The sequence below is a fragment of the Uloborus diversus genome, chromosome 1 (genome assembly GCF_026930045.1).
Source record: "Uloborus diversus isolate 005 chromosome 1, Udiv.v.3.1, whole genome shotgun sequence".
Classification (NCBI taxonomy): Eukaryota; Metazoa; Arthropoda; class Arachnida; order Araneae; family Uloboridae; genus Uloborus; species Uloborus diversus.
Genome location: NC_072731.1, coordinates 53409902 through 53437239, shown reverse-complemented (window position 1 = coordinate 53437239; position 27338 = coordinate 53409902). Strand labels below are relative to the sequence as shown.

General features: G+C 32.0%; 1 protein-coding gene across 2 annotated transcripts in view; it reads right to left on the bottom strand.

The window, feature by feature from the left end:
* Positions 1-24225, bottom strand: part of LOC129229632 (general transcription factor 3C polypeptide 3-like) — a 104045-nt gene extending 79820 nt beyond the window's left edge. For both annotated transcript variants that reach the window (XR_008581110.1, XM_054863989.1), the window contains exons 1-9: positions 24015-24225; positions 19484-19576; positions 13952-14066; positions 11603-11704; positions 10163-10227; positions 6684-6810; positions 3941-4017; positions 1542-1656; positions 972-1141 (exon numbers count right to left, since the gene is read on the bottom strand). Coding sequence is in view for 1 of the 2 variants with exons in the window: in XM_054863989.1 (XP_054719964.1) it covers positions 972-1141; positions 1542-1656; positions 3941-4017; positions 6684-6810; positions 10163-10227; positions 11603-11704; positions 13952-14066; positions 19484-19576; positions 24015-24116 (966 nt within the window). In the remaining variant the exon portion in view is untranslated. The remainder of the gene's footprint in view (positions 1-971; positions 1142-1541; positions 1657-3940; positions 4018-6683; positions 6811-10162; positions 10228-11602; positions 11705-13951; positions 14067-19483; positions 19577-24014) is intronic.
* Positions 24226-27338: the final 3113 nt, after the last annotated feature.

Genomic DNA, 27338 nt, shown 5'->3' with positions numbered 1-27338 from the left:
ACAATTCCAGGTTTTCCCGCAGAGTAAAAACCCTGATCATTATCTTTATACTAGTATTTAAAATGATTATTACAGCTTTAAAACAATTTTAGAAAGGCAGTTTTAGTTATTTTTATTGATTTTTATACAAAATACTGAACTGCTCTGCAAATTTTTAAAATGCTCCTCAAAATCACTACAGATGCTTCTCAAATTGTTCCTCAAAGGTTGGCACCCTGATGATGATAAAATTCTTGTTTTTACAATATTTAATATTGATTGAGAATTTTAATATTCAATGAAGTATTTATTCATTTAATGCTAAGATTATTTCCATTTTGAACATTTTGTGCCAAATAGCCAACTGAATGAGGGACAAAGCGGATGGAGTGAAGTGAAATACTTCATTTCGTTTACTTTTTCAATTAGTTATTCAATCAATTACGTATTTATTTATTAATTTATTTATTTACATTCTTTCACTTATTCATTCATTGATTCACTTATATTTTCTCATACAATCACTATTTTATGTACTCATTTATTTTTTCTCAAACATTAATTATTTTATTCATTTAATGTTTCATTGTTTATTTTTTTATTTACTCATCCATTTCATCAAAAATATTTTTAATTATCATACAAAAACTATTTCATTAGAAAACTATTTTATTTTTTATTTTGCCCTATCAAAAACTAAAAAGCAAATTTTTAACTTTTTTTTTTTTTTTTTGAAGGCACAAATTTTTTTAATACATCATTCTTTCTTTATGTACCATAATTTTCAAAACAAATTTCCAATTTGTTAATTTTGAAAAAAGTAAGTTCTCTTAACTATTTCACTTGGCCCCACAATCGCCCACTTTATACCAAACAGTTTAAAAATGCTGGAAAATTTTAAACACTTTATTTTACATTTAAATGTTTAAAAATTCAGGAAAAAACATAAACACTTGTATTAAAAATTCATACAAAGTAAACTAATGACTCACCTTTGCAATTTCTCTGGACATATCAACACATGTTTGACCATCTTCAGGATTACTTAAATGCCTTAAAATTTGTTCATAACCAAGCAAAGCTTTTTTCCTATCTCCAATCTGCTCATATAAATTACATCGCTCCCATACAAAATTTACATTACTTGGTTCATTACGAATAGCTGTGTAAAAAAACATATAAAATTAGTTATGAATAGTATTGGTTTAAGATGAAACTTAATATTTTATGACAACTAATGTTTATTTTCATTACATTGTTACAAAAAATTTTAAAAAAGCAACAATGCACTGCAAACTTTTATTATAAATAAATCTAAATTTTAATATTTAATAAATCTTACTGCTCATAAATTTTAGCACGAATGCAACTCTCAATTACAAGTAATTACTTTTATTTTGCGAAATTATAAATAATAGTTTAACTTTTTATTACTATTTTAAAGCATTACTTCCAATTTATAACAGGCTATATTTTCTATTGATAGCTAGCTTTATACAAGATAATGCATATTTGGATTCTGTACTGCGTTTTTACCGTACATTGAATGTTCCAAAAATTACCTTGGGTGTAGCAACTTATTGCTAGTTGAAGTTGATTTTGCTCAAGGCACAATTCTGCTAAACGAATCCATTCATCTGTATCAGAAGGATTCAAGTAGGCTGCTACCAAATAACACTAAACAAAGTATACAACATCAGTACAATTTTTAGGATCCGTAAGTGATAAGTATGTATAAAGTATAGTTCCAAATGAAATAAATTTTGGTTTAATTTTGAAAATTCATTATGTTAAATATCAGAATTGAATATATTATACACATAATGTGTGCTTCAAAAATTTAATTGTAACTGGGAAACCTTAAAATCACTATGAAGCACTTTATTATACAATCCAAATTCAAAATAATAGAATATCAGAACTGTTTGCAAAAAACTTGTCCTTGAGTCGGGAAAAACGAACACATGCAAATTAAAAAGACTAAAACTCGTTGTTCATAAATGGGTAAATCAATTTAAACAAATTTCCAATATTATTTTAACAATTTATGGATCATTAACACATTGGAAATGGAAAAATAGATAGATTTTTCATATAGGTCAAAAAATTAGAATAATCTATTCATTCAATGTGAATTTTAAAAAGTACCAAAACTATTTGCATATCTGTTACCCTATAGTTTGTCAAAAGTATAGAACTTGGCACCCAGATAATTTTACGCTCTTTTAAAAACCATTTATTGCTCAAAATGGGTCGTCAAGGTGATAAATAGGAAAAAAATGAAGTTGTATACTGTATCATTTTTTAAAGTTAGAAAAAAAACTATCCAACTCAATTCAAATGAACATTTTACAATCTATGGTATGTAAGATTTTAAAGGAATATAGAAGGACTTACCAACTAAAAAGTAACCGAAGTATCTCTTATTCTAATAGGAAGTGTTTTGTACTGAAAGTCTTTTGTTCAAAAAATTATCTGTTCAAAATCAAACTCGGTAGATAACTTTAAAGTCGAAAAACGAAATACCGCTGAAAATTCAACAATGTGAAAGGCATAGATAAGTAGGGGAAGGATTGTTTGTGTTTCCTGGATAGGGCTGTCAACTGTTGGCCTATTTAATTTTTTTATATCCACCCTGTTTTTTCCAGCACACATAACTTATAAAAGCACACATTAGAGTCTTATTATATCATTCTTTGCCCCCTTTTTTTAGAATAGGATCGTTCATATTATATTGAAAAGTGTTTTGTCTCATTTCTTCCAAAATCTAATTTTCCGATTATTTGTCTGTTTTGCGATTGTGAAAGAACTATTGAAGCTACAGACTTTGTTTTTGGCTTAAATTAAAGCCAATTAATATTTTCTGTGACAGTATATCCAGTTTTTTTTTTCAATTAGAGTGGGAATTCATGCCCATGTTTTGGCGTGGAATGTGATCAAAGCATAAATTTTTTTATTATTCGCCAAAAATTGTCCAGTTCTTGAAGTATGATATCTCCCAAACTATTGGTCGTAGAGAACACCATTTGAGCTTAAATTGTTCCAAACTTAATGTGCTTTAAAACGAATCCACATTAGAATCAAAAGTTGGATAGTTTGGAGTTAAAAAGGAAAAACTAAAAAAAGTCCGAAAATTTCGCAGTTTTTCGCGAATTACACAGCGAGCACAAGTTTTTGAAAACTGCAAACTTAGATTTACAGTACCCCTAACTGACCCACAAAACATATTAAAAATCAAAACTACATCTTATTTTGCGATTTTAATGTCTAATATGACAGAACTAAAGGCCAACATTTCAATTATGTGCCCTTTTGAAGTCTTTTGTCTGCAACATAACAGTTTTTTTGCCATAACTATTTAATTTACTGTTTGATTAGCATATTCTTATATTTTGAGTTAGTCCTACAAACACACAAACTCAAAATAAAAGAATATGCTAGTCAAACAGTAAATTAACTACGTAGTTATGGTAAAAAAAGTGTCATGTTGCAGACTCTATATTTAGAGAAAATACTATGAAATGGTACTTATATCTTTTTAGTAACAAATATTACTTTAATAGTGAATATTTTGAAGTTTATCTTGCCTGCTATGCAAAAATTAAGAAATATATATAGATGGTCTTATTCCATAGCTAACCATCATCCATAATGTTTATAATTCAATGAGAAGATTCAAAGTAAAATTAATATAGAAAAATACACATAAAACATATTGATATTTTGTAATCTAGGAGAGCAGTACTAATAAGTAAAACTTTACACGTTTATATTTAATTAATTTAAGACAGAAAGCAACAGTTGTAGCATATTTACATGTTAAAGTCGGAACTTTAAGAAATCATACAGTTCACTCTTGCATAAGATCTATACATATAATTATATTTCATTTTTTTCTGATTGCAAAAAATACACTAATGCTTTAAAATCTCTCAAAAATAACTCAAAAGATGACAATTACCTGAAAAGACTTTTTTGGCTCTCCCAATTCCTCATAAATGACTCCCAGTGTTTGAAACGGCTCTTGAGCAGTGGGAGCTGAAACAAATATATTTAAATAGGCTGAAAGTATACTATGGTATTTACAGGTAATTTAATATTATTTACATCATAAACACAGGTTGTACCAAGCAATAAAGTAATCATGATCTTTTAAAAATGAAAGGAAATGACAAGAAAGAGATCTAAAAACAGATTTCTAATCATACTTGTTTATTGAAACACCATTTAGCATTGGATGAAACATGAAGCCTTTACCATCAACTTGTACTTTTCGATTTCATTCCATTATTTTACTGAATGCATGTCGGTTTCAACAAATATTTAGATGATATTAAAAGTTTGAACAAAGTTTGTTTCATCATTAATTTATATAAACCATTTAATATTTTTGAAATTCAAAGTTCTGAGAGTTTCAATGTCAATTAAGGCAGAAAGATACAATATACATTCATTGGTATATTACATTTCTGAGTAGCTTCTAAGAAGATTCCGTCTCCTAAAAATTTAAATTACTTAATACGTAAAAATAAAGTCTAACTTCAGATAAATAATGTCTAATAAATATATTATTAATAACTAGCATACTAACATAGTATAAGTAGTAAATTAATATTCAGTAAGTTACCGCCCCATAGCCAGGGCTAAGGCAGAAATATTTCTGCCTTAGCCCTGGCTATAGGGCAGTAACTTACTGAATATACATGCCTTGCTTCAATATTCGAGTTGAACCGAACCATTGCTTCGGTCACTCGGCTGGTTTGTGCTAATTTTGTATTAGCTACCAGTTTGTTTGGCACTCTAGGCTTCCTTAAGAGATTTTCCACCTCCAGCTCAATCACTCCTTTTGCCAGGCTGATGAGTGCTAATTAGCATGAAACTGCAGTCCTCGGTTGGAATTGACTGAGCTGGCAGTGTATTTCATGTAGTGAATTAATAGTATGATTATATAATATTTCTTTAACTGATTTGAAAAGTGAGTATCGTGTGCTTACACGATATATATTTTTTCACACTCAAAACATTTTATCATTGTTATGATTTCTGGGACCCCCCATTTTTAGACATTATGTTTTGAAAAAAGTTTTAACTTTTGACAGAAGCTTGAGGAAAAGGTATTCAATATAATGAAGTTCCTTACTTCACTTTTTTTGAAGACACTCGAAAAAAAAAATACAAGAAGTTCTGTCCAGAACTTAACGAGCCCACTTTCCCGGATACCAATATCGACTTTCTAGTATCTGATTTAAATATTCTCAACATTAGCTAAAACTGCAAATTGTTTAAAACATAACTTTCCAACATTTTAAGCTGATTTCTGAAATATACCTAGCTCATCTGAAGAAATAGATGCATAAAAAATAAATAAACAAACAAATATAGTAGCAGCACCTTTTAAACAAAGAAGCTAATATATATTTTTCATTAAAAAATCTTTAATTGCTTTCAAAAAGAAAAAAAGAATTAAAAATAATAAGCTAGTTAAAACAAATACATTAAATCAAAGAAGAAAAAAAATGTTGTTTTTCCCCTGTTGCCAAAAAATAATTTTAAACATGAAAAACAAAAAAACTTAAGAAATACTTAAAGAACAACTTAAGAAAATAATTTTCTCAACCAAAAAAAATAATAATAATAATTGCCTGCACATATCTTTACGTAGAAACATAAAGCACTATGAATGTCTCCACCAAAAACTGAATACATAAATTAAAACTTTAGAGTGAAAATTTAAAAAAATCGCATCAACAATAATTATTTCATTGTAAAAACCATGATTGTGGAGTCAGAGTCAATCTCATTTTGGGGTACAAGAGTCAGAGTCGGGAGTTGAAGGTTTTTTAATTCAAAGACTTCGAGTTGGAATCAGTCATTTTCTCTCAAAGTCTGCAGCTCTGCCAATGTTTGCGGAGTCAAAGTCGGACTTTTTTGGGAAAAGGAGTTAGAGTCAAAAATTTAAAAATTCCAAGTATTGGAGTAGGTCATTTTCACTCCGTGTCTAAATTTTAGTCAAAGCTATAGAGTCAGAGTCAGAGTTGATTGCCCTAAAATTCTAGGAGTTGGGAGTTGGTCGAGCTATTTCCAACAAAATTTGTTTGAAGTAAATCCGCCTTTAAGTTTGGGATCTGTATTAACTTTTAGTTGTCCCGTAGGTGCTAATGATAAAGGATTAGAACTATTCAAAATTGAACGAAAAATTTTTCAAATTAAAAAGATATTTTCTATACATGTTTTCTTCAAAAGCTTTTTCTAAAAATGTTTTCTAAAGTAAAATAAATCAGAAAAAAAAAAAAATTAATTTTCTTTTGTCTACCATCCCATAAAATTCATTCGAACCAATAAACTTTATTTTTTAAAGCATTACTATTTTCTCGCACTTGCAAAAAGAAGTAAAATAGACACTAAACAATTTTTAAGCCTGATATGAGGGTGCTTTTTTCCCAGGCAGCTTCTTTTTTCATCAACTGTTGATTTGATCATGTTAAATTGATCAAAAGCTTCTAATAATCAGAAAAGATTCTAGGATGGATAAAAAAGTACTTCCAATATTTTTTCCTCGTATAATAACAAAAAATACAATTGACTTATTTTCAGCACTAACTTTATTCACAAGTACTATAAAAGAGAGTTCTGATATTATCAGTTGAAAACATAGAAAGCTAGTGATGAAATTTTAAAGATAAAAAAACTTTTTTTACAAATACCTGTTCGAATTAGCTCCATGCACATTTTTATGGCATCTTCTGTATTGCCTTTAGCAAAATTGAGATTTGCTGCTCCCATTAGACCTTCCAATTCTTTGGGCAAATGACACATTTTTCTACGGGTTCTCTGTAGGAAAAAATATTTCATATTTTATGCAACGAGCCATTTGATTTATGGAACAAAAAGCAGGATTAAATAAAAATTGCAGTGAAAAGCATACACTATGTTTTGATTTTCCAACCTTTCAAAGTAGAAAAATGTGAGAAACAAAATAGATAACTATGAGCAATTTTTGTACCTTGGAACCAGATTATTGCTCGTGCAAATTTGGTATTTTTAATGTTCATTAGGGCTGGGCGATACATCGATACATCGCAAAACACCGGTGTCAAGCAATCATCGCCACGCCGGTGTTTATATTTACTGTTCTTCCGATATACCGCGATTCCCGGTGAAATGCGATGTATCACGATACATCGTGATGCGCCGCGATGTTTCCAATGGCATCAGAACGTCCGAGCGAACCACGATGCTTGCGAAAGACCGTGTTCGTTGAAACACCGCGATGCGTCGGAAGGAAGAACGGCCTCATAATGAATCGGCGAGATTGCGCTCGCTCGGGGCCTTCGCGATTCTCCCCGGCTCGCTGATACACCGCGATGCGTCACGATACATCGCAGATGACTCGGCGAGACTACTCGCTGATACACCGCGATGCGTCACGATGCGTCGGAAGACTGCCTTCGCCGATACATCGCGGATGACTCGGCGAGACTACTCGCTGATACACCGCGATGCTTCACGATGCGTCGGAAGAACTGCCTTTGAGAATACATCGTGGCTTATGATGACTCGGCGACTGAAGTCGAAGCATCGCTTCTCGCAGCCAATGGCGAAGCATCGTGATATTATGTCGATGGCAGGGCCGTAGACAGTTTGGGGACCGTCGAAATTCTAGGACACAAACTTTTTAGTCCTTCCCTTTTTTTAGTTTTTCCTTCTCCACTCAAAAGAAAAAAGAAAAGAAACAACCAAGACTCTGAATCCTCTAATCAAAACGTTTCCTCTTCACCTTGACCTTGCTACTTCTTTCTTTCAGTCAAACCCCTTCTCTGACTCCCCCCCCCCCCCCGCACAAAAAATGCGCAGTGGACTGGGGTCATTGTTTGAAATGGGGAATGTCTTCCAAAATATGAAATTAAAATGAATCTTCTGTGTTTTTATGTGGCTCATGCTTTTGCAGGCCTTGCGCCTTACCCCACCCCCTCCCCCTTCGTGGACACCCTTGATTTAATGAAAAGAAAATACATCGAAATATCGCGATGTATCGGAATATCGCGATGTTTACTGGCGATGTATCGCGATGTTAAAATCTGCAACATCGCCCAGCACTAATGTTCATAGATATAAAAATTACGGAAAAATTACTCAACAAGATATAATATTTTTTAAAGATAAATTAAAAATTAAAAAATACATTGGTTAATGTTATTTTTAATTTTGAAGAGAATTAACAACATTATTTGAAGCATCTTTCCTTAATCTAGCAACTGATTATAGAGGAAAAAGTTAAATGCAACAAAAATAAAGATATTTTTACAAATATAACTAACATTCATAACTGATCATAAGAAACACAACTACGTGAAGGAGAAAAAATGATTACAACGTAGCAGCCAGCAAAAACTTTTTGTGAACAAAAATTGACTAAAGTATTAATGTTCCTTAAAAATACTAGAGTTACTGCCTTAGAATCTTTTGAGAACTTATTGTCTATATTTTTCAATAACAAATATCTGATTCCTGTGCTTTATCAGTTATTAGCTTTCTTAATTTTCACTAACAAGAAGAACATACAACTAAAATAAAAAGATATATATGCGGTACTCTTAACAGTCACAAAGTTTATCAAGTTTTTTCCTTAAAAAACAGGAGAAATTTCTCTGGTGGCAGGAGGGCAAAGATTGAATATCACTGCAAGACCTCTGCCTAAAACAATAGAGGTGGCATCTCTGCAAATGTGCTCCAGGTAACTATTTCACTTTAATCAGGGAGCAGGGAGCTCTGCCACCTGCTTGTTTTACTTGCCAAACCCCGTTTGTCACTTGTGGTGGTTCAATGGCATCTGCTGCAGATAAAAATTGATATTTTCAATGGTATTTTCCCTGGATGTCCTCAGGATATCCTGAACGTCCGGCTTCTTAAGGTTTAGGAAGTGAGACAGAGCAGGATGGCTTCCCCTAGATATCTTGTATTCAATTGTACCAGTATTGACCTTGTAGCCATTCCCAGTCAGGAGGAGATAGGATACAGACACACAGAGACAGGCACTCTCAGGCTTTAATACAGTTAAACCTCTCAAACCAGCTACCCTTATTTAACAGCTAGTTTCCCACAGCACAAAGTTCAAATAGATTGGCAACCACTTTCATTTATTTATTTTTTTTTTTTTTTCAACCAGTACCCTTTCACTAAGAGCCAAGAGTTCTCTAAGTGTTTGTGTTTTTGTAGTACCAAGTTCTGGTGTGCATACCGGAGGGGGGGGGATGTATTCTCGGATTTAGGCATGCTTAGGTGTAAACTATCGCTTCTCTACTTGGCTGATTTAATCTATGAGGACTGATATTTTACTGGAACACAATAATTTTAGCTTTAGGGAAAATACATAAATTTTGATAATTTTTCCTTTTTTTGAATGATGATTGCAAAACAAATTTTGTAACTTTTATTAACAATAACTTTAGCTTTAGGGAAAATATTTATATTTTGAAAACTTTTCCATTCATTGATTGATGATTTAAAAACAAATTTTGTGACTTTTAGACCGTATTTTGGATTTAGATGATGAAGTTTTCAACACTGCAGATTTTGGAGACAACTTGATCTCATCACTAATTTGAAATCCATAGCTGATGACTCAATTCAGGATTTGCTTTAACAAGTTAAAAATAAATTTGAAAAGAAAAAGCAGTTTCTGTAAAACTGTAAACAAGTACAAATTGAATCATTTTTTTTTTCCTAAAAAGGAGAAATTATGGAATAAAAAACATTTATTTTCTTTTTTTTTTTTTTAATCATTTTAAAGTGTTGAATTATATGATTATTAGTAGCATAGTTCGAATTCAATAATAAAAACTCTTAGAAGCGGCCACCCACTCTATGCGACCACATTTTCATGGAATGGAGGGGTGGCCTCTCAGAGAGGTTTTTACTGTAGTATAAATGCTTATGTTGCAAACTTGGATTCTCCAGAGACTGCTTCCATTTTGAAAAAAAAAAAAGAAAGCCATTTCGCTTTTCAACTAAAACTTTTGCTCTAGATGTTTGGTTTCACACTTCTTGGTATAAATCAATGCAAATATGTGAATAAAAACAAAGGTATTAAAATGAAAAATTCCTTTAAATTCTAAATCAAACTATATTTCACCTTGAATGAAATTTAGAACATTGGAATAAAGGAAAACTTAAAAAATATTACTTTTTTCTTATTCTTCAATTCCATTTGATATTCTTGATCTTCCTTTTCCAACTGTGTTAATGGTCCTACAATGAGAAGAAGGAAAATTTAATTCAATGTTGCAATTTATTTATTCATTTGATTACATAACCTAATAAGGTTATGAGTACTGCTCACAAAATACAATATTTCCAGACAGTTAAAGCATTTGTCTTAAAAAAAATTTCATTAAAGTATTTTAATTTATGTTCTGTTAAATAGAAATAAATACATATAAAAACTAATTTATTTTCAGTCATTCAGGCATAATTACTAAAAGTAGCTCTGGGAAAGTATTAAAAAAGATAACTGAAATTAGGAAAAACCTGAAAAGAAAAAATAAGAATTTATGCAGGAAAATTGCATTTGACTAAAAAAGTTCATAAACCAAGGAAGGAACACAAGAACGATTTGATTTTAAAACTTCACATTTTTTTTTAAACTTAATTATGCTCACACATTATCATTTAAAAATTAAAATTTAAAATTCAGGAGTCGATCCATACAAAAATTGGGTCCACTTAGCAGCCCTATTCCAAAATTCTGCATCATAAAAGTGGCCCCTTCACAGAATTCCACGTTGTAAAAACAGCACTCACAAAAATTCACATCATAAAAATAATCTTTCAGTCTTGAAGACTCATTTTATATCAAGGCAGAATTTACCGGTAATATTTTGGCTGGTTTATTTCACTTTACTGATCAAATATTTTCAAATCAAATATATATTTTACAGTGTGTCCTCACACCTGGAAAGTAATGGGAAGTCACAGATTTCACCTGATTGAATTTGGACAAGGAAAGCCAGGGTTTTCAGCAAAAAATGCTCAAAACTCATGGGAATTGACAACTTTTCATAGAATTTGAGTTCTGAAACATAAACTCTTTACAAAATTTTATGGAATAGGTTGAAAATTTATGCAGTTTCATACATGACAGCTTTGATTTTTATCGCTTATCAAAATTGGATTGCATCCGTTCCTATAAAACTAGCTGGCTTTTGTTTACTATATAATTCTATCGCATGGACATTAAGAATTCCCTTCTTATACTTGATATTGTGTAATTGAAAGGTAGTACAAGTGTCATTTTGCCACTGCTACTGGAAAATTTAATCCATTTGCATCTGAGTCAATTCAAGCCTGCTAATTACAAAAATTATCATTAAGTTTCACCAAGGTTGATCTTAAATTTATAAAAACTTTTGAAAATGAAATTGGTCTAGAAAGTTAATTAAGGATGTTTAGAAGGGTGATAAGCTGTGAAAATAATGGAATTTTCATTTTATTATTATTATTGTTTTTTTCAGCTAAAAAAGTTGCTGAATTATGCAAATTTGAGATTTTTTTCATTATTTTTGCGTTACATATATGAGGACAATAATGCATTTACAAATTTAATCACAAAAATTTTCTCTCTAACTTGGTTCAACTTCTTCTTTCTCTTTACGCATTTTCTTCCGAGGTGGAGCTTTGAACTTATCATTTTCAATGATCTCACTTAGCTCAGAAAAAGATATTTCTCCTGCAATGAAGAAAAAATACACTGAGAAAAGAATTTAGTAGAAATAATTAAATATTGTAAAAGTATGTTCAAAAATGTAGTCCTGTAATGAAGTCAAAATACATTGAGAAAAGAGTTTAGTAGAAAGACTTTAATTGTAAAAATATGTCCTAAAATATGTAGCCAACTGAGTTAATTAGTGGACAGCATCGAATAACAACGAAGATTACATTATGACTACTGTGTAGCATTCAGATATTAAAAAAACACACACAGAAAAAAAACAGGTATTTTGTGCACAGAATATTTTTTGTAGTTTGTGCTGTGCTGTAACAAATTTACCTGTTTCCCTCCCCCCCCCCCCCAAGTCTTTTTTTTTCTTCCAAGAAAAGCTCGCATCAATATTGCACCAAATTTGAAAAAAAAAAAAAAATCTCCTTTCATGAATTTAGGCAGGAGAGACAATTATAAAAAAACAACAAGTTCCGTCTAGAACTAAACGAGCCTACTTTCCTATATACCCATACTACTTTCTAGTACCTGATCAATATTCTCAAAAATAGCTAAAACTGCAAATTGTTTCAAACATATTTTTTAAATATTTTAAGCTGATTTCTAGGAATAAAATATTCCTCACTGATCTAAAAATTAGATGCGTTAAAAAAAATAAATAAATAAACGAAGAAATAAAATAGCAGCACCTTTTAAACAAAGCAGCTAATAAACTTTTTCCATTAAAAACTTTTTTTCAACAGCTTTCAAAACAAAAAAATAATATTTAAAATTATAAGCTCATTAAAATAAATACATCATATCAAACAAAAAAAAAATTGTTTCTTTTCCCTTGTTGCCAAAAATAATTTTTTTACTGAATTAATGCACTTACCAAAATAAATAAAAACAATAAAATGTCAACTTAAACAAATAGTTTTCACTGTCAAAAAAAAAATCGTCTGCGCATATCTTTATAAAGAAACATAAATGACTTCGAGTTTATCCCCCGAAAACTGAATACCTAAATTAAAACTTTAGCGGGAAAATAAAAACAAGTCATATTAACAATAATTATTTCACAGTTAAAACCATAACTGCGGAGTTGGAGTCAAAGTCATTCTCATTTTGGGATAAAGGAGTCAGAGTCGAATATCCAAGAATCGGAGTCGGTCATTTGTCCTCCATGTATAAATTTTTGCCAAAGCTACGAAGTCAGAGTCGAAGTCGGGGAGTCAGAGTTCGACTAATTGTAGGGCACAGGAGTCAGAGTCAGGTGCCCCTAAATTCTCGGAGTCGGAGTCTGGAGTTTGTCGTCAAGAGCTATTTCCAACAAAATTTGTTTGAAGTAAATCCGCCTTCAAGTACGGAATCTGCATTGACTTTCAGTTTCCCCGTAGGCGCTAATGTTAAGGGATTTCAACTGTTCAAAATCGAACGGAAAATTGATCAAATCAAAAAGATATTTTACATACAAGTTTTTCATCAAAAGCTTTTTCCTACAAAGTTTCTTTGAAGCAAATTCACCTCACAGTTCCGAATTGCCTTGAATTTCCCCGTAAGCGCTAATGTTAAGTTTTCTTGAACTGTTCAAAATTGAACAAGAGCAATAGTGCTACCCCCCCCCCCCACATACTAATATCTTGAAGACCCCACAAAAACAAAAGCCCCCCACCCAGACGAGAGAAAATTTCCCCTGAAAACTTTGATGGCAAGTCCGTGCCACAACTCCCTCTAGCCTTAGTTGTCACCCATGAGTAAAGAATTGACTTAAAACATCTTTCATCCATTTCCGTGAAGGAGAAAAATGGCAACGAGATGTCTTGTCAGATGCAGATTTTGAATTCACGTCGTATCTACCATTTTTGAACAAAACTTGCTAAATTTGGCGACTTAACTTAAAATTTTAGCAAACTTTAAGACCTCATATTTCGATAACGGGGTTGCAAGGGCACATAACATTTGGGCCATAAACATGTTTTACGATGCTCCTTCAAATGCTACCAATTCCGATTTTTTTTTTAATTTGCTTGATCGTGTAGTTTCCTGGCAAGGAGACTACTAAATAAGTAAATTCAGCTCCAAGTACAACCCTTGTCATATAGTGTATAAAATAAAAGATGGTGAAAGGGTTAAAGCCTCCAACTGAGGGTTGGAGAATGAAATATGCAAGTATGGGGCATAACTTCTCAGTGACAAAAACAACTGTCAATCAATATTACTAACATATAAATTAATCGTTATTTTGAAAAGGCAAAACAAAATGGGCATGCTTACCATTAACATATTTAAATGCAGCGTCGCAGCCCCATGATGTTCCTTCATTTGAGCTTTCAGCATCTGATGCTTCACTCCCACTTTCATTCACATCTTCTTCAACTACTTCAAAGTTCTAAATTTAGAGAGAATCTTTATGAATATTTTTTGACTATTAAGCTTAACATAGAAAGAATGAATAAATATTTTTTGAACACAGCCCGACACTGTATTATTGCTCTTCTATCTTCCATCAATTCATAAAATGCATTTTCAGATATCTTTTTAATGAAATTATACAAACAAGTTTAAATCTTTGAAATAAAAGCTATTTCATTCTCATCTGGCAGTTAAATTCAAGTTTAAACATTTATTCTTTTTGTTTTTATTTTTAAAAAAAAGTCAATTTAGGAAATTGAGACAACAGAATATTGTGCAATAAAATTTTTTTTTCTAAAAATCTGTTTTACAAACTTCAATCTTTTCACTTGGTGAATACTTTTCAGTGCTTTTATTTGTTCTTTTTTTTTTCACATGAATACATTATATATTTTTTAACAAAAATGTAAGGATTTCTTTTTGAATTTTGTACTTGTACAAATATACAAACTATACTGCCAAGTGTGGGTAAAGGACAGAAACTGCAATTTTTTTTTTTTATTTTCATGTTTTTTTTTTTTTTTTGAGTTTTGTCATCTATTGTATGTTTGATAGCTTTTTTGGTTTCCAATAAAAAAGAAGCATGAAAAAATGTCTAATTCTAACATTTCCTTATTGTTAATATTGAGTTGAAAACGGGTTTCTTCAAATATCTCAAAAACTCGTTTCCTCAGATACTACTGCTTACATGCCCGCGGCAGAATAGCAAAGAACCCTCATTTGTCAGGACATTTCTTAATGTATACCTTTCAGAGTAGTGCCTTAAGATTCCCTCATTATTTTCTTTTTTTTTAAATCCTGAATACAGTAGGTAATAATAAAAAGTTAGCCACTAATTTAAAAGGGTCCACTGGCTACTGCCTAGAAATTTGAATTTTCTGGTTGAGTAAGGAGCATTTGAATATATATAAATGGTCAAGTGAGGATAAACCCTAGGTACAAAATGTGTATAAGGAAGAAAGGTTGTAATAACTAAGACAGAATTAGTGAAGTTTAGAATTTCCAAGATGATTTCTAGGGTTTTAATTTTAAAATGACTTAAATCAATGATATTTTTAAAAATTATTTGATTTAGATCCCAATTAAAATCAGATTTGAATCAGTTGATTTAAATCTTTGATATCCTGTTTTTGCGCTTTAAGTTTTAATTACAATGACATTTCTTCATCAAGATTATTGCTTCAAACAATGTTTTTCAAGTCATAATCTGCAGATAAGATGTTTTATCTCATTACAATGCATTACAGTACCCACTGCTTATTAAAATCACATAGGTTCTGAAGACATTAGATTTTATAAAACGGCATACCAACACTCACTTTAAAAAAATGAAAAATTTTGAAGTTCAAATACTCTAAAAAGGAAAGGAATTACTTCATTTATTTTTGTTTCAAGTGTTTAAAAATACAGTTGACATTTTAAGTATGAAGTACATTTTGAAATTTGCGCAAGGGTCTTAATCTAATAACAGTACGCCAATATTTTAACCGAGTTGGAAAGTAAAGAACAATATGGTTAGAAAGTTTACAAAATGTTTTGTAAGTTTCAACATTAAATTTTTCTCTTTGCTTTAAAGTGCATCGTATAACAACAAGCACTTTTTTGACATATATTGAACAGAGCAAATTTGGCACCAAAATTTCCTCATCACCTAAGACCGATTCCTTTACTTTTTAGGGCCTCTTTATCAATTTTTTACGCATTGTATCCAAAAATGTGATTTCATAAAACGTCATAATAGTGATTTTATTAAAGGATGGTTTTAACATGTTCTGATGTTGCAATGATTCTATTCTTTCAGATTTGGTTTTGAAAAGCCGTTGATTTTATAATCCAATGGTTTTATTAGTGGCGGGTATGGTATGTAATATACTGGTGGACAATTGCTGTGTGAGTGTAATTCAATGCCAAGTGAAATATACTAATGCCAGAACTTTAGAACTTTGCAATGACAATAATTTATTGTGCTCTGAAGTCCAGAAGGTGTTGAAAAGTGTTCAAGGGACGAAACGGTCATTTTCGGCTAAATACGTAAAAGTGAATAAATGTAATTATTGCCCCCAGGCATTCCGGCGTAAGATGTCAATATGGAATATGGCTATCATGGAGAGCACGGCAAGCTTCCACATGTCATTTGATGCTTTACCAGGGATGTGCCAACCAAAACTCGCTTCTGGAGCAATCTTGGGAGCAGAAAAATGGTGAGTTTGGAGCAGCTTGGAGCAGAAAAACAGGGAATTTAGAGCAGACTGCAACAGCAAAACTGCAAATTTGGAGCAGCCTGGAGCAGTAAAGAAAGTTGGAGCAACTTGCGGCAGCAAAAAATTTAAATTCTGCATCAATTTGTAGCAACTATGTATATTTAGTTGTATATATAGTAAAAAAGGAGATTTTAGATGCAAAAACACCATAACTCCAGCTACTAATTGAAGCTCTCTTAATTACATTTATTATTATTACTACTATTATCATTATAATTTTTTTATGTCTAATATTTTTCACAAAAGACAAGTCCTGTCCTGATTTACCTCTTTCTTACACTTCATATGATTAAAATTTAGTTCACACATTTACTTCATTTAATACATCACTGCTTTAGTGCACATTTAAGTTATAGTGCTTTGATACCTATTTTTAAAATTTGTTTGCTTTTACGCAGTTCATATAGGCATGTAAACTATATAAGATATATATACATGGATGCCTCAGTTACCAAATCGATTAACTCCACGTTTTAAAAAAATCATCATTTCTGCTTTAATAGTGCTTAATCAATGCTTAGCATGTGAGTTTATTTTAAAGTTTTGGTTCAGTACATTTCTGACCATGTGATGGCAGAAAACGTAACATGAGGTCCTATGTACAACTATGGATAACATCATCTTCTTCATAACTTTTTGTTTTATGGAGTAAATTGATTTGGCAAGTGAGGCATCCACATAAAACTCAAAAACATATTCAAAAAGGCTAAAACGAAAAACAAAAAAAAAATGGCTAAATTTAAAAACTTTACCTCAACAAGTTAAAAGTGAGTTTTTAAAGAGCTTTTCATTAATCTTTTTTTCCCCCTTTTTTTAGTATGTTTTAAGTTATTTACTTATATTTGACCATATATATATATATATATTACCAGAGCATTAGAATTCTCCGATTTTTGCCATCTAAAGTGTCAAAAATGAAAATTAGAAATTAATTTTCTGCTCTAAAATTCTTAAGAAACCCAAGATTAAAAACTGCTGAACAATATTCAATTTTACAGATGGCATTCGTTAATAAATTTGGATGCAACTGGATTGACATTTTCAAGTGGGTGTGGCAAAAAGACGAACTTACAAGCCCTCTTTTTTTTGAAAAAAAAAAGATAAAAAAGGTTGAAAATAATGATTGATACAAAATTTTTCAAGTCAAAGGAACAGAATCACATAATAAATTAAAACGATGGAGTTTTTCAAAAGCGGACGCAATCAAATTTTGAAATGAGTAAAAAAATGTTATTAAGTCAAAAAATCATTAAAACAAGCTCCAAATGCATAAACTTGATGATAATTTGCAAAAACTGCCAAATATGTTGAAGGAACTGAAAAATTAAATGCAAAATTGCACTTTTGGCGCAAGTTTGTCCAATTTTGGTGCAGAAAAGTCCATTTAGTGGTCTTTTGGAGCAGTTTGGCGCAGAATCAGCGATCGGTGCAATTGGTGCAGCTGGCACATTGCTGTGCTTTACACAACATTATCCAGCAACTGTTGGGGTAATTTATCCCATTCTTCTGTCAGTCACAGATAAGGGTATCCTTGCTTATTGGAGAGCGTTGTCGACCAGCAAGACAGCTACCCAAAGTATCCAAAACATTTTCAATATGATTCAGATCTATAGAACGTGCTGGCCATCCGATGAGTTGAATATTTTGAGTGAGCTAGACACTCCTGGACGACAATTGTTAATGACATGTTTGGTTGCCATCCATGAAAACGAATTTATTAGGCAACAGCACCACAGAACAAATGAACATGAGGCAGTAGAGTAACAATAATGTATCACTAGCCGTCATAGTCTTGTTTGGAAGCACACGAGCGATGTACAGTCATTGATCATAATCCTACCCATACCATGTTGTAGTACACAACTTGTAGGATACTAGTCCTTTTCTTTTATGTTTATCCGCTTGTATGCTGTACCACTCTCATGCCAGGTTAGTTGTTGTCCACAATTAGACGACAGACTGAACCTGATTTCATCTGAGAATAGTACACAAGCCCAGTCGACTTCTCTCCAAATGCGACTCTGAAGACATCATTACAAAGGAGCAAAACACTGACTTGTAGACAACATGATGCACAAAAACAAGCTGACGGCCGTATAGTCTTGCTGCATTCAAATGTATGGCTAAAGTTTTTTGGAATATTTGTTTGCTAGTAGCAGCAGAAAACTGCTCTGCTACCTCAGTAGCTGTGTTGCGCTGGTTCCTTTTCGTTGCTAGCACTAAGAACCAATCTTCTGCTGACGTCGCATTTTGTACATGACCTCCCTCGAGACATTTGCTACACATTCCATTTGATTGAAAGGATTTCCAAACTCTACCACCTTGTGGCTGACGTCGAACTTCCTGGTAAAGTCTAAATTTTTCTGCCCTTCTTCAATAAGGCCAACTGCACGGCCACTCATAAAATCATCAAAGGGATGTCGGGAACACATACCGAAAAATACAAGTTCGTCAATTGATTCTTTCTCGTCAAACTTTGCTTTTGAACAACAATGGTGATCATGCGCCCAATCCTTTATATCGCTATCCTGTAACCAGCAACGTCGTGAGTCTAAGATTTGCATACACACAACTCGTCTTACTGTGTCCCGAACTTGTGCTAATTTCCATATTTCCTTGCCTTCCATTTTGTGGCTGCTACTGCCATCCTCCCGTCCTTAGTAATTGTCCAGTAGCATATATAGATCAATGCAATTAAATAAAAACATATATTTAAAATAAAAAAAGATGTCTATTCTTTTTCAAAAAAAATCTTTATTGTAAATTATTTCAAAAATAATAAGAAATATCATTAACTGCGAGCAAATGCTAAAAAATTGCAGAATAATTGCAGCAAAACGCTATTTTTAGTCATGACAGATGGAATATAAGTATCACATAAGAATATGACAAAAATGCAAAAGTATTTAACAAGTGCTAAAAAGCCAAATGTACATGATTTTTAACATTTAAGTTCAAAAGAAAGGCTTAAATAGTTTGAAAAAAGAAAAATAATAAGTTTAATCAAGTTGGCATCATTTCATTTTTTTTTTTTTTTTTTGAAAAAAAAGGGTGGCCACTGGTCAGTAATGAAAAATTTGAATTTTCAGGTCTGAAAGAACATAATTGAAAAAGCATATAGCATCAGACTTACAGTAACAAATTCTTCATCACCAGTTGGTGATATTGATCTGTCAGAGAAATCACTGTCATCTTCACTGTCAGAACCAACTACAAGCATTCCTAACTAAAAGAGAGAAACTCAAAATTATTTATTAGAATTTAGGAAAACTAAAAACACTAGCAAGAGACATAAAGTATTCAATCTCATTCAATAATATCTGATAAAAACAGCAAGCATTTACAATGTGTGGAAAACAATGTGAAAGCGTTGTGTAATAACAGGCCACAAAAATTTCAATACATCTTGCGTATGCAATCTCAGTTATTAGAAACTAATTTATCACAGCAAAATACTGTAAGCTTTCTTAGAGTAGATAAATCTTGCAAAACTTTTGCATTAGCTATAGGATTTCTTTTTTCCTCAAAACATGCGTACCTACATGCAATATATTTTGCAGTTTGTGCCTCCAAAATGATTTCTCATAAATCTTCCTGTATACCTCAAAATAATCTTACTAACCCAAAATAAATTTTATAATGAAGTTGCTGCTTTGCTTCGCTTTGTCCAGTCTACCTCAAAAATAAAAATTGCATCAAGTGACTTACGTTCAACAATCAGGCAATCAATAGAAGAAAAAAAACATCATACCAAATTTCCCTTCTAAAAAATACTTTCAAGAAATTAAAAAGAAAAAGATAGATTTAAAAAGCTTAACCGTAGAAACCCGAAAACAAAACATCAGTAATTTTAATGGAGATGATATTTTATCAAACTTCATTTAAAAAGTTTTGTAACTTTTTTCTTTTGGAGATAGACGCTTACTTTTTCGACCATAGGTCGAGACAGATCTGGAGTAAAAAATGTCCTTTTTTCCAATGGTGTCAAAAAGAAAACTTTGGAACAATTCTTTCACTTTTTATTGATTTATTTAATGAAGAAAGTATTGCCTAAATTTCAGCTAAGCCTAAAAAAATTCAAGCTAAAAATACAAATAACTCCCACAATAATTAAGTTACAGCACTGAAAAAAATTGCGTAGAATGCGGAAAATTCTACCTTTTCCAACGATATGTGATATTAATATACGCAATTAATTTTTCACCCCCATATTCCGGAATTTATGTGAAAATTCTGCCTAAATTGGAATTAAAAAAAGAACTATTTATCGATTTTTTTCGAACTGGTCTGCAAACCTTTCCGGTGCTGAAAGAAAGATACGCTGAAATATTTCAGTGAAATTGAATGGGTAGTTCTTGAGTCTTGCTCGTTCACATAAACAGACGCCTTTTGGAGACATCATTTTATACTTTATAGAAATGCTTTATAGATAATATATTTTTCATTAAAACCTTAATAAAAATATATTTTAAAAAATACATTTATGTACTATTTTTCATTGTTCGCACATTATACACTACTCTAAGCAATATTTTTAGTGAAAATAAACTCAGTGGCACAACAGCCTATGAGGACCAAGGCCTACAGTGCATGTCTCGGCTTTTGAGTCAGAGGGCTCTGGATTGCAAGGCAGATGTTTCGGTAAGGTGGTCAGCCAAACGCAGAACACCCAGGGTTTAGTTCTCAAGCAAGCTTGGTAGTTATTTTATTGACCCACTGAAGGGATGAAAGGCTGAGTCGACCATACCCAATGCAGGAATTATTGCATTAGTACCAGGGTTGGCAAAAACCTGGGTTTTTTTTTAAAGTTCATGGACCCAGGGTTTTTTTCAATAAAACCCAACTAAAGCTGGGTTTTTTTAAAAGAAATGTGTTTTTTTTTTGTCTTTTTTTAGGGAAAATGTGGGGTAGTAGCATATTGTAGCGCAACATTTATGGACAAAGCACAAAAATTGTCTTGGGGTAAAAAAAGCTGGAAAATTCAGCGTTTTCTGAAGAAAAGTAAAAAAGACAACAAAATCCAAGAATGGTGAAATTTTAGATTTTTTTAGTTTCCATGATTATCAACAGTTAAGGCAGAGTTACTTCTCGAGTGATAAAATCTATTGCTAGTTTGTAATTATATATATATATATATATATTTTTTCATTTTACTTTATTGTATTTCATTTTGTTATGCAAAACTACTGTAGAACCTCAAGTAGTTTAAATCCCTTTTTACTGAATTCCAGCTTAATCAAGACATTTCTTTGAATTTTATGTTGCCTGTGTCTCTATTTCTGTGTACAGAGTAACAAATTTTAAACTTTTTCGTAAGATAATGAAAATACTGTACATCCTTTTCTGTTTTCTGTTTTCCGTTTGAAAACCTGTTAATTTCTAAAAAATATACCTTGTATATTCGAGATTTGTGACTTGTTGGTTTGCAGAAAATATTTCACATGAAAGCCTTTTAGCTAGAGTAGTTTCCTCTGTATAGTCTACAAATATTGAGAAAATTAGACGTGACAAGACTTAGTCAAGATAATTTGAGTTATTTATTGACCAGTTAAAGGAAAAAGTTAAATATATTTATTTAAAATTTTTGAAGTATTTTTTTTAGTGCTGTTAAGAGTTAAGAAATACTATTAAAGTTCAAAATTCAATTTTTATGTCCATTGTCTGTGGTGAAGAACAAATAAAAAAGAAGTTTAAATTGTGAAAGTATTTAAATTAATTAATTTTTTTAAAAACTTCTCAAAAAATTTAAAAAAATCCAAAAGTGGGCTAAATAATGGGTTTTTTTAAATGGGTTTTTTCAAAAAAAACCATTAAGTCCAACCCAATTGGGTTCAATACGGTCAACCCTGATTAGTACACAATTTTTATCAGCCATCAGACTTAGATAAAATGAAAAGCTTTCTGCAAACACAAATCTTAACTGGAAAATTATCTGCAAATAATTATTTTGCCTGACTCACCCTTGAATAAAGAATTAAATTCATATTCAAATATGAAAGAGACAAAAAAAAAGTACTTTAAATCATTTAATTTTTTTTATTTGCAAAAACATATACAGTCGAACCTCCATATATCAAACTTCCACATATCGAAATTTTCTTTTTTTCAAATCCCAGCAAATTTCTATGTTCATTACATAGCAAAATTGTTTCTATATATCGAAAAAAATCTCTATATATTACATTTTTTTTCGAGACATTAGTAGATTTTTTCCACTTTAGACTGTTTGTCTCATGAAAAATAAAGGTTAGGGGAGAAAATTATGTTCACTAAAGGTCGCTACGAAACTCATAAGAAATCTGGGGTTGAGGGCTGTGTAGAAAGGTTGTTGTTTTGTTCTTAAATTCCCTCAATTTCCTAGTCGTTTTAGCTGCAGTTAAAATCATTCAAGTTAAGTAGATTGATTTTTTACTTTTCTCTCAATTACATTCTCAAAATGAAAATCCCCTAATGTTGCGGATCAAGTTGAATTGCCGAAGAATGAAGATATGTATGAAGGCGCAAAAATGTAATTTCGGTTATTTTTTTAATTATTAACTTTCATTTAACCCGATGCTCGTATAAATTAGGTTTCATACACGAAAATAAGTTTTCATTTTAATGTTTTAGGAGATTTTTAGGATAAAATAAGATTGTTTCTATACATCGAAATTTCTAGATATGGAATTTTGTTCCGTCAATTTGCTATTTCGATATATGGAGATCCGAAAGTTTTTTTTTTTCCAATGGCTATTTTTCACTAACTGAAGAAAACTGCCAAAACCATTAATTTTTTTCACGCATGTGCTTTAAAAGGCTTTTGGAGAAAGGCTAGAAATAAACTGGGATTATTTTTTAAATTCCCTTAAAAAAAATATTATTATTATTTTTAAATTAACGCTTAGCAGTTGAAATTTCTGCAGAGCCAAAAATTTTCTGCAAACGCCGTTCGTGCGTTTGTCTATATTATGCAAGACTTTCAGTCATGTTAATTTTATTATGTTTTGGTACCTGACACAAATTGGTTGTGTTTGAATTAGAGTTATGGGTTAACCAGGGTCATTTATTACATGATGTCAGTGGTGAAACTTATAGGTGATTATTTATGAAATTATAGTGAAAGTCTGTCCAATAAGATGTTTTCATACATCAGCTTACAGATAATTTCATTGGGATGATATTGGTCAGTCCTTGTGAGCCATGGTAACTCTATTCAAACTCAAGCATAATTAGCTAGCTTTTATTAATTAATAAAAAAATTTACTTTTAATAACCAAAAAAAAAAGTCCCTTTTCTGAACCCAGATTTCAAAGTTTCAACGCAAAAGGCTTCATAAATTCTAAAACACCACAAGTGCTAAATTTTCAACAAAATAATATTTTGTGACGTCCCATCAATCAACAATCCAGGATGTTAATATTTTTTACAAAAATTACTAAATTAAAAAAAAAGATGTACACATGCATTTAAAATTTAGAAAACTTTCCGTTTTTTCGCTATAAAAAGTGACAAAGTTCCAAAAATTTACTGTAACATGTTTTGTGTATAACTGCAAAACAAACCTTCTACACTTATGGGGGGGGGGGGTTCTTAAAAAGATATAGGCAATGCGTACACTTCAATCAAACAATCTTCTCTGTTAAAATGCTCTTCATTAAAAGTGTTAATAACCAAAAGCTATTTACTTTGCTCTGCTGTTCTTTAAACGATTCCCATTCCTCCTCGGGGACATCACCCAAAACTGAAGCAAAAAGTTCAGAAGTTCCTTCCAGTGGGTCATAATTCATAGTTCCGATTCCAAAAAACACGCAATGAGTATGAAACGTTACAATGAATTGACTTTAAAAATAGGTTTCTCTGAATATTAAACCTTTGACAGAAATGAACTACCCAACTATAAACAACGCCTCCTAAATACTAAATGCCTAACCACTTCTAGCTTTTATCATAGAGCAAAGTGTGTCCATTCGGTACCTTCGCTGCTACCATCTATGGAAGATATTAGAAATTAATAGCTAAATATTTAACAATTTAAATCTGCGTTTGTCAACAGTTTTTTAACCGCGGATCGGAAAAATATTCTCGGATCGGTAAGATTTTAATTTATATATATAATAAATTAAAGATAAAATAAAGAAAAAAAGAAAGAGCAATTAAGAAAGAAGTAATTTATTTACTAGCAATGATATTTAAATGTAAAGAACAATTACTGCAATTATTATGCGTTATTAAGTAAACCTTTAAGAAAAAAAACTATAAAAAGCAATCAAAAAATCAATAAAGAATTATTTTAAAAGTTATAATTTCTATTAATTCATTTATTTTTAAAAAATAATTAGAGTATGTATGATAGATTTTTATAAATTTTAATAAGCATTTTTGTTCAAATTATCGTGGACAGGTCTTTGAGCAAGAGCGGACTGGCCCGCCGGCCTGCAGGCCGATGCGTCCTTCCACCTGTGCGCCCTCGAAAGCCCACTGTGTGCTTCTTTGTTTCGTTGCTATTTTTTTTTTTTTTTAATTTTTTATTAGAACTTTTTTAATTAATTTATTTCTTTATTTTTACGCTCACAAATTTGTGTGACTTCGTTCCTTTTTTTTTCTTTCATTTTTTTACGATCTTGAACCTGTGCATCTCCGTTTTTTTACGCCCTCGAACCGGTGCGTCTTCTGTTTTTTTTTTTTTTTTCCACCATCGAACTTTTTTTTCTGCATTTTATTTTATTTGTGCCTTAGAACGTGTGAGCCTTCGTTTTATTTTCCCCCCTTTCTTTCTTCTCTTCATTTTCCTGAGCCCTTGAACCTGTGTGCATTTTCGTTTTTTTGCCCCCTTAAAACCTGTCCGGGGATTTTTTTTTGAGCAATCACGATTGCTTATTGCTTTTATTTGAGCGTCCTTGATGTCCTATTCCTTTTTCAGAATGGACCAGGGGCCTCTGCAGCACCGCCGTCCAACGGAGGACGGAGCTGCTCCTCTGATCCTAGCCTCCACTAGCAGCACTGTCCACCGAAATCCCCTTCTCCATGACCTGCATACACACACTCCTACATACACGCACGTCTACACACAAACAAGTCCTAACACACGTACACACACGTAACCGCCCAGGAGGAGGAGCAGGCTTGGGGGGACATGAGCCGTTTCCAGAAACAATAGCCTCCAATGAGTAAGGTCCTGTCGCAACTCGTAATTGCGAAAAACATAATTCGAATTCAAAGTGTCAGAATTCAAATTAGATACACACACACACACCATATATATATATATATATATATATATATATATATATATATATATATATATATATATATATATATATATATATATATTTGTACCCTTGAACTTGTGCTCCTTCTCTCAGTTTCATTTTCTTGCACCCTCGAACCTGTTTTTTAAATTTCATTTTATTTTATTGAATATTCGAGAGCGCGAAGCCTCGCCCTGAAACCTGTGCGACTTTCTTTTCTTTTCTTTTTTTTTTTTTTTCGCCCTTTGGTAGTCAAGGCTATCGCCCTCTTGGGGGACCCAGTCCGCCCCTCAGGGCCTGATTACTGAATAAGCCAACTAGGCCCTTGCCCAGGGCCCCGAATGTTTACGGGCCCCCAAATGGCTGAAATTACTTTAGTCTATGGCTAAAATTTTTTGAGCCTACGGCTGAAGTTATAAAGTTTGAATACAGAGGGCCCCCAAAAAATATTTGGCCTGGAGATCCTCGATATCTTAATCGGGCCCTGCCGCTGCTGTCTTTAAAGTGCAGTAAATTTTATTTATAGGTCCGGTTACTGAAAATCCTAGAAAGTTAAATCACTAATAACCTTTCCAGAATTATTTTTTTGGTAGTCTTGAAGCCTTGACTAAAATTCTAAAACAAAGAAACGTGAAAAAAGTCTCTGATCCGTGAATTAAGCTTTTTTTTTTTTTTAAATTTTTCTTTCTTTTGAAAAGAAAAAAACTTATATTTGAAGACCGTTAAAACATGCTATTTTTTACAAACCGGTGAGGTTTTCCCTCCTCTCCCCCCCCCTCTTTTTTTGCGGGGAAAATATTTCGTCTCGGGGTCTTGTGAAAAATTTTTGTGAACGGCTGAAATGTTTTTCCCTTTTTTACAAAATAATAACTATTATAAATGAATTAATAAATATACAAATAAAATTTTATTATTAAAACTTTATAAAACTTATTTTTATATCTAGAAGTGCAAAGAGGTATACAACAGGCATTATTGGAATGATTACATTTCAAAAAAAAAAGAAAGAAAGAAAACCGTACGAATCTTGAAAACGCTTTGATATTCTAAAGAAAAAAGCCACAGAGACTAAAGTTTCACAAGAGATTTAATTCGAGCAAACGATTATAACCAAAAAGCAAAAGATAAAAACAATTCTAAATATCAGACAACATAAGCGAAGCAAATGTTTGAATTGTTTGGATTCATCGTCATAGCAACGCCATCCTTGTAATTGCCGCCAGGTAGCGTAGTTTGTGTACCGGTGGGGACACTCTTTTTGAGGCAAAGTGGTTAGGCATTTAGTATATAGGAGGCGTTGCTATAAACAAAACCTTTCTAATTTAGTCAAAGTTACGGATGAAGCAAATGTTCTGTCTTTGGTTGCGTTTGACGAACCTTACCGGTCTACCGGTAAGTAACCAATTACCAACCGCGGCGTTCTATGATCAACCGGTTACCGCATCGGTTACCATTCTAAGGTTGCATTCGACGAACCTCACCGGTCGACCGGTAAGTAACCGGTTACAAACCGCAGCAGTCAGCAGCAGTCTATCATCTATCGGTTACCTCACTGGTTACCATTATAAGCTGTTGATTGGTGGATTGGAACACTTGATCATTACTTGTCACGTGATCAACTAACCGGTGGCTCCCGGTCGTGCTCGTCGAACGCACTCTTTGGTTGTGTTCGATAGAGCGACCGGCAGCTCACCAGTTAAAAAAAATGAATGACGTCCATGGTTTCGTTCGACGAACACGACCGAGAGCGACCGGTTAGTT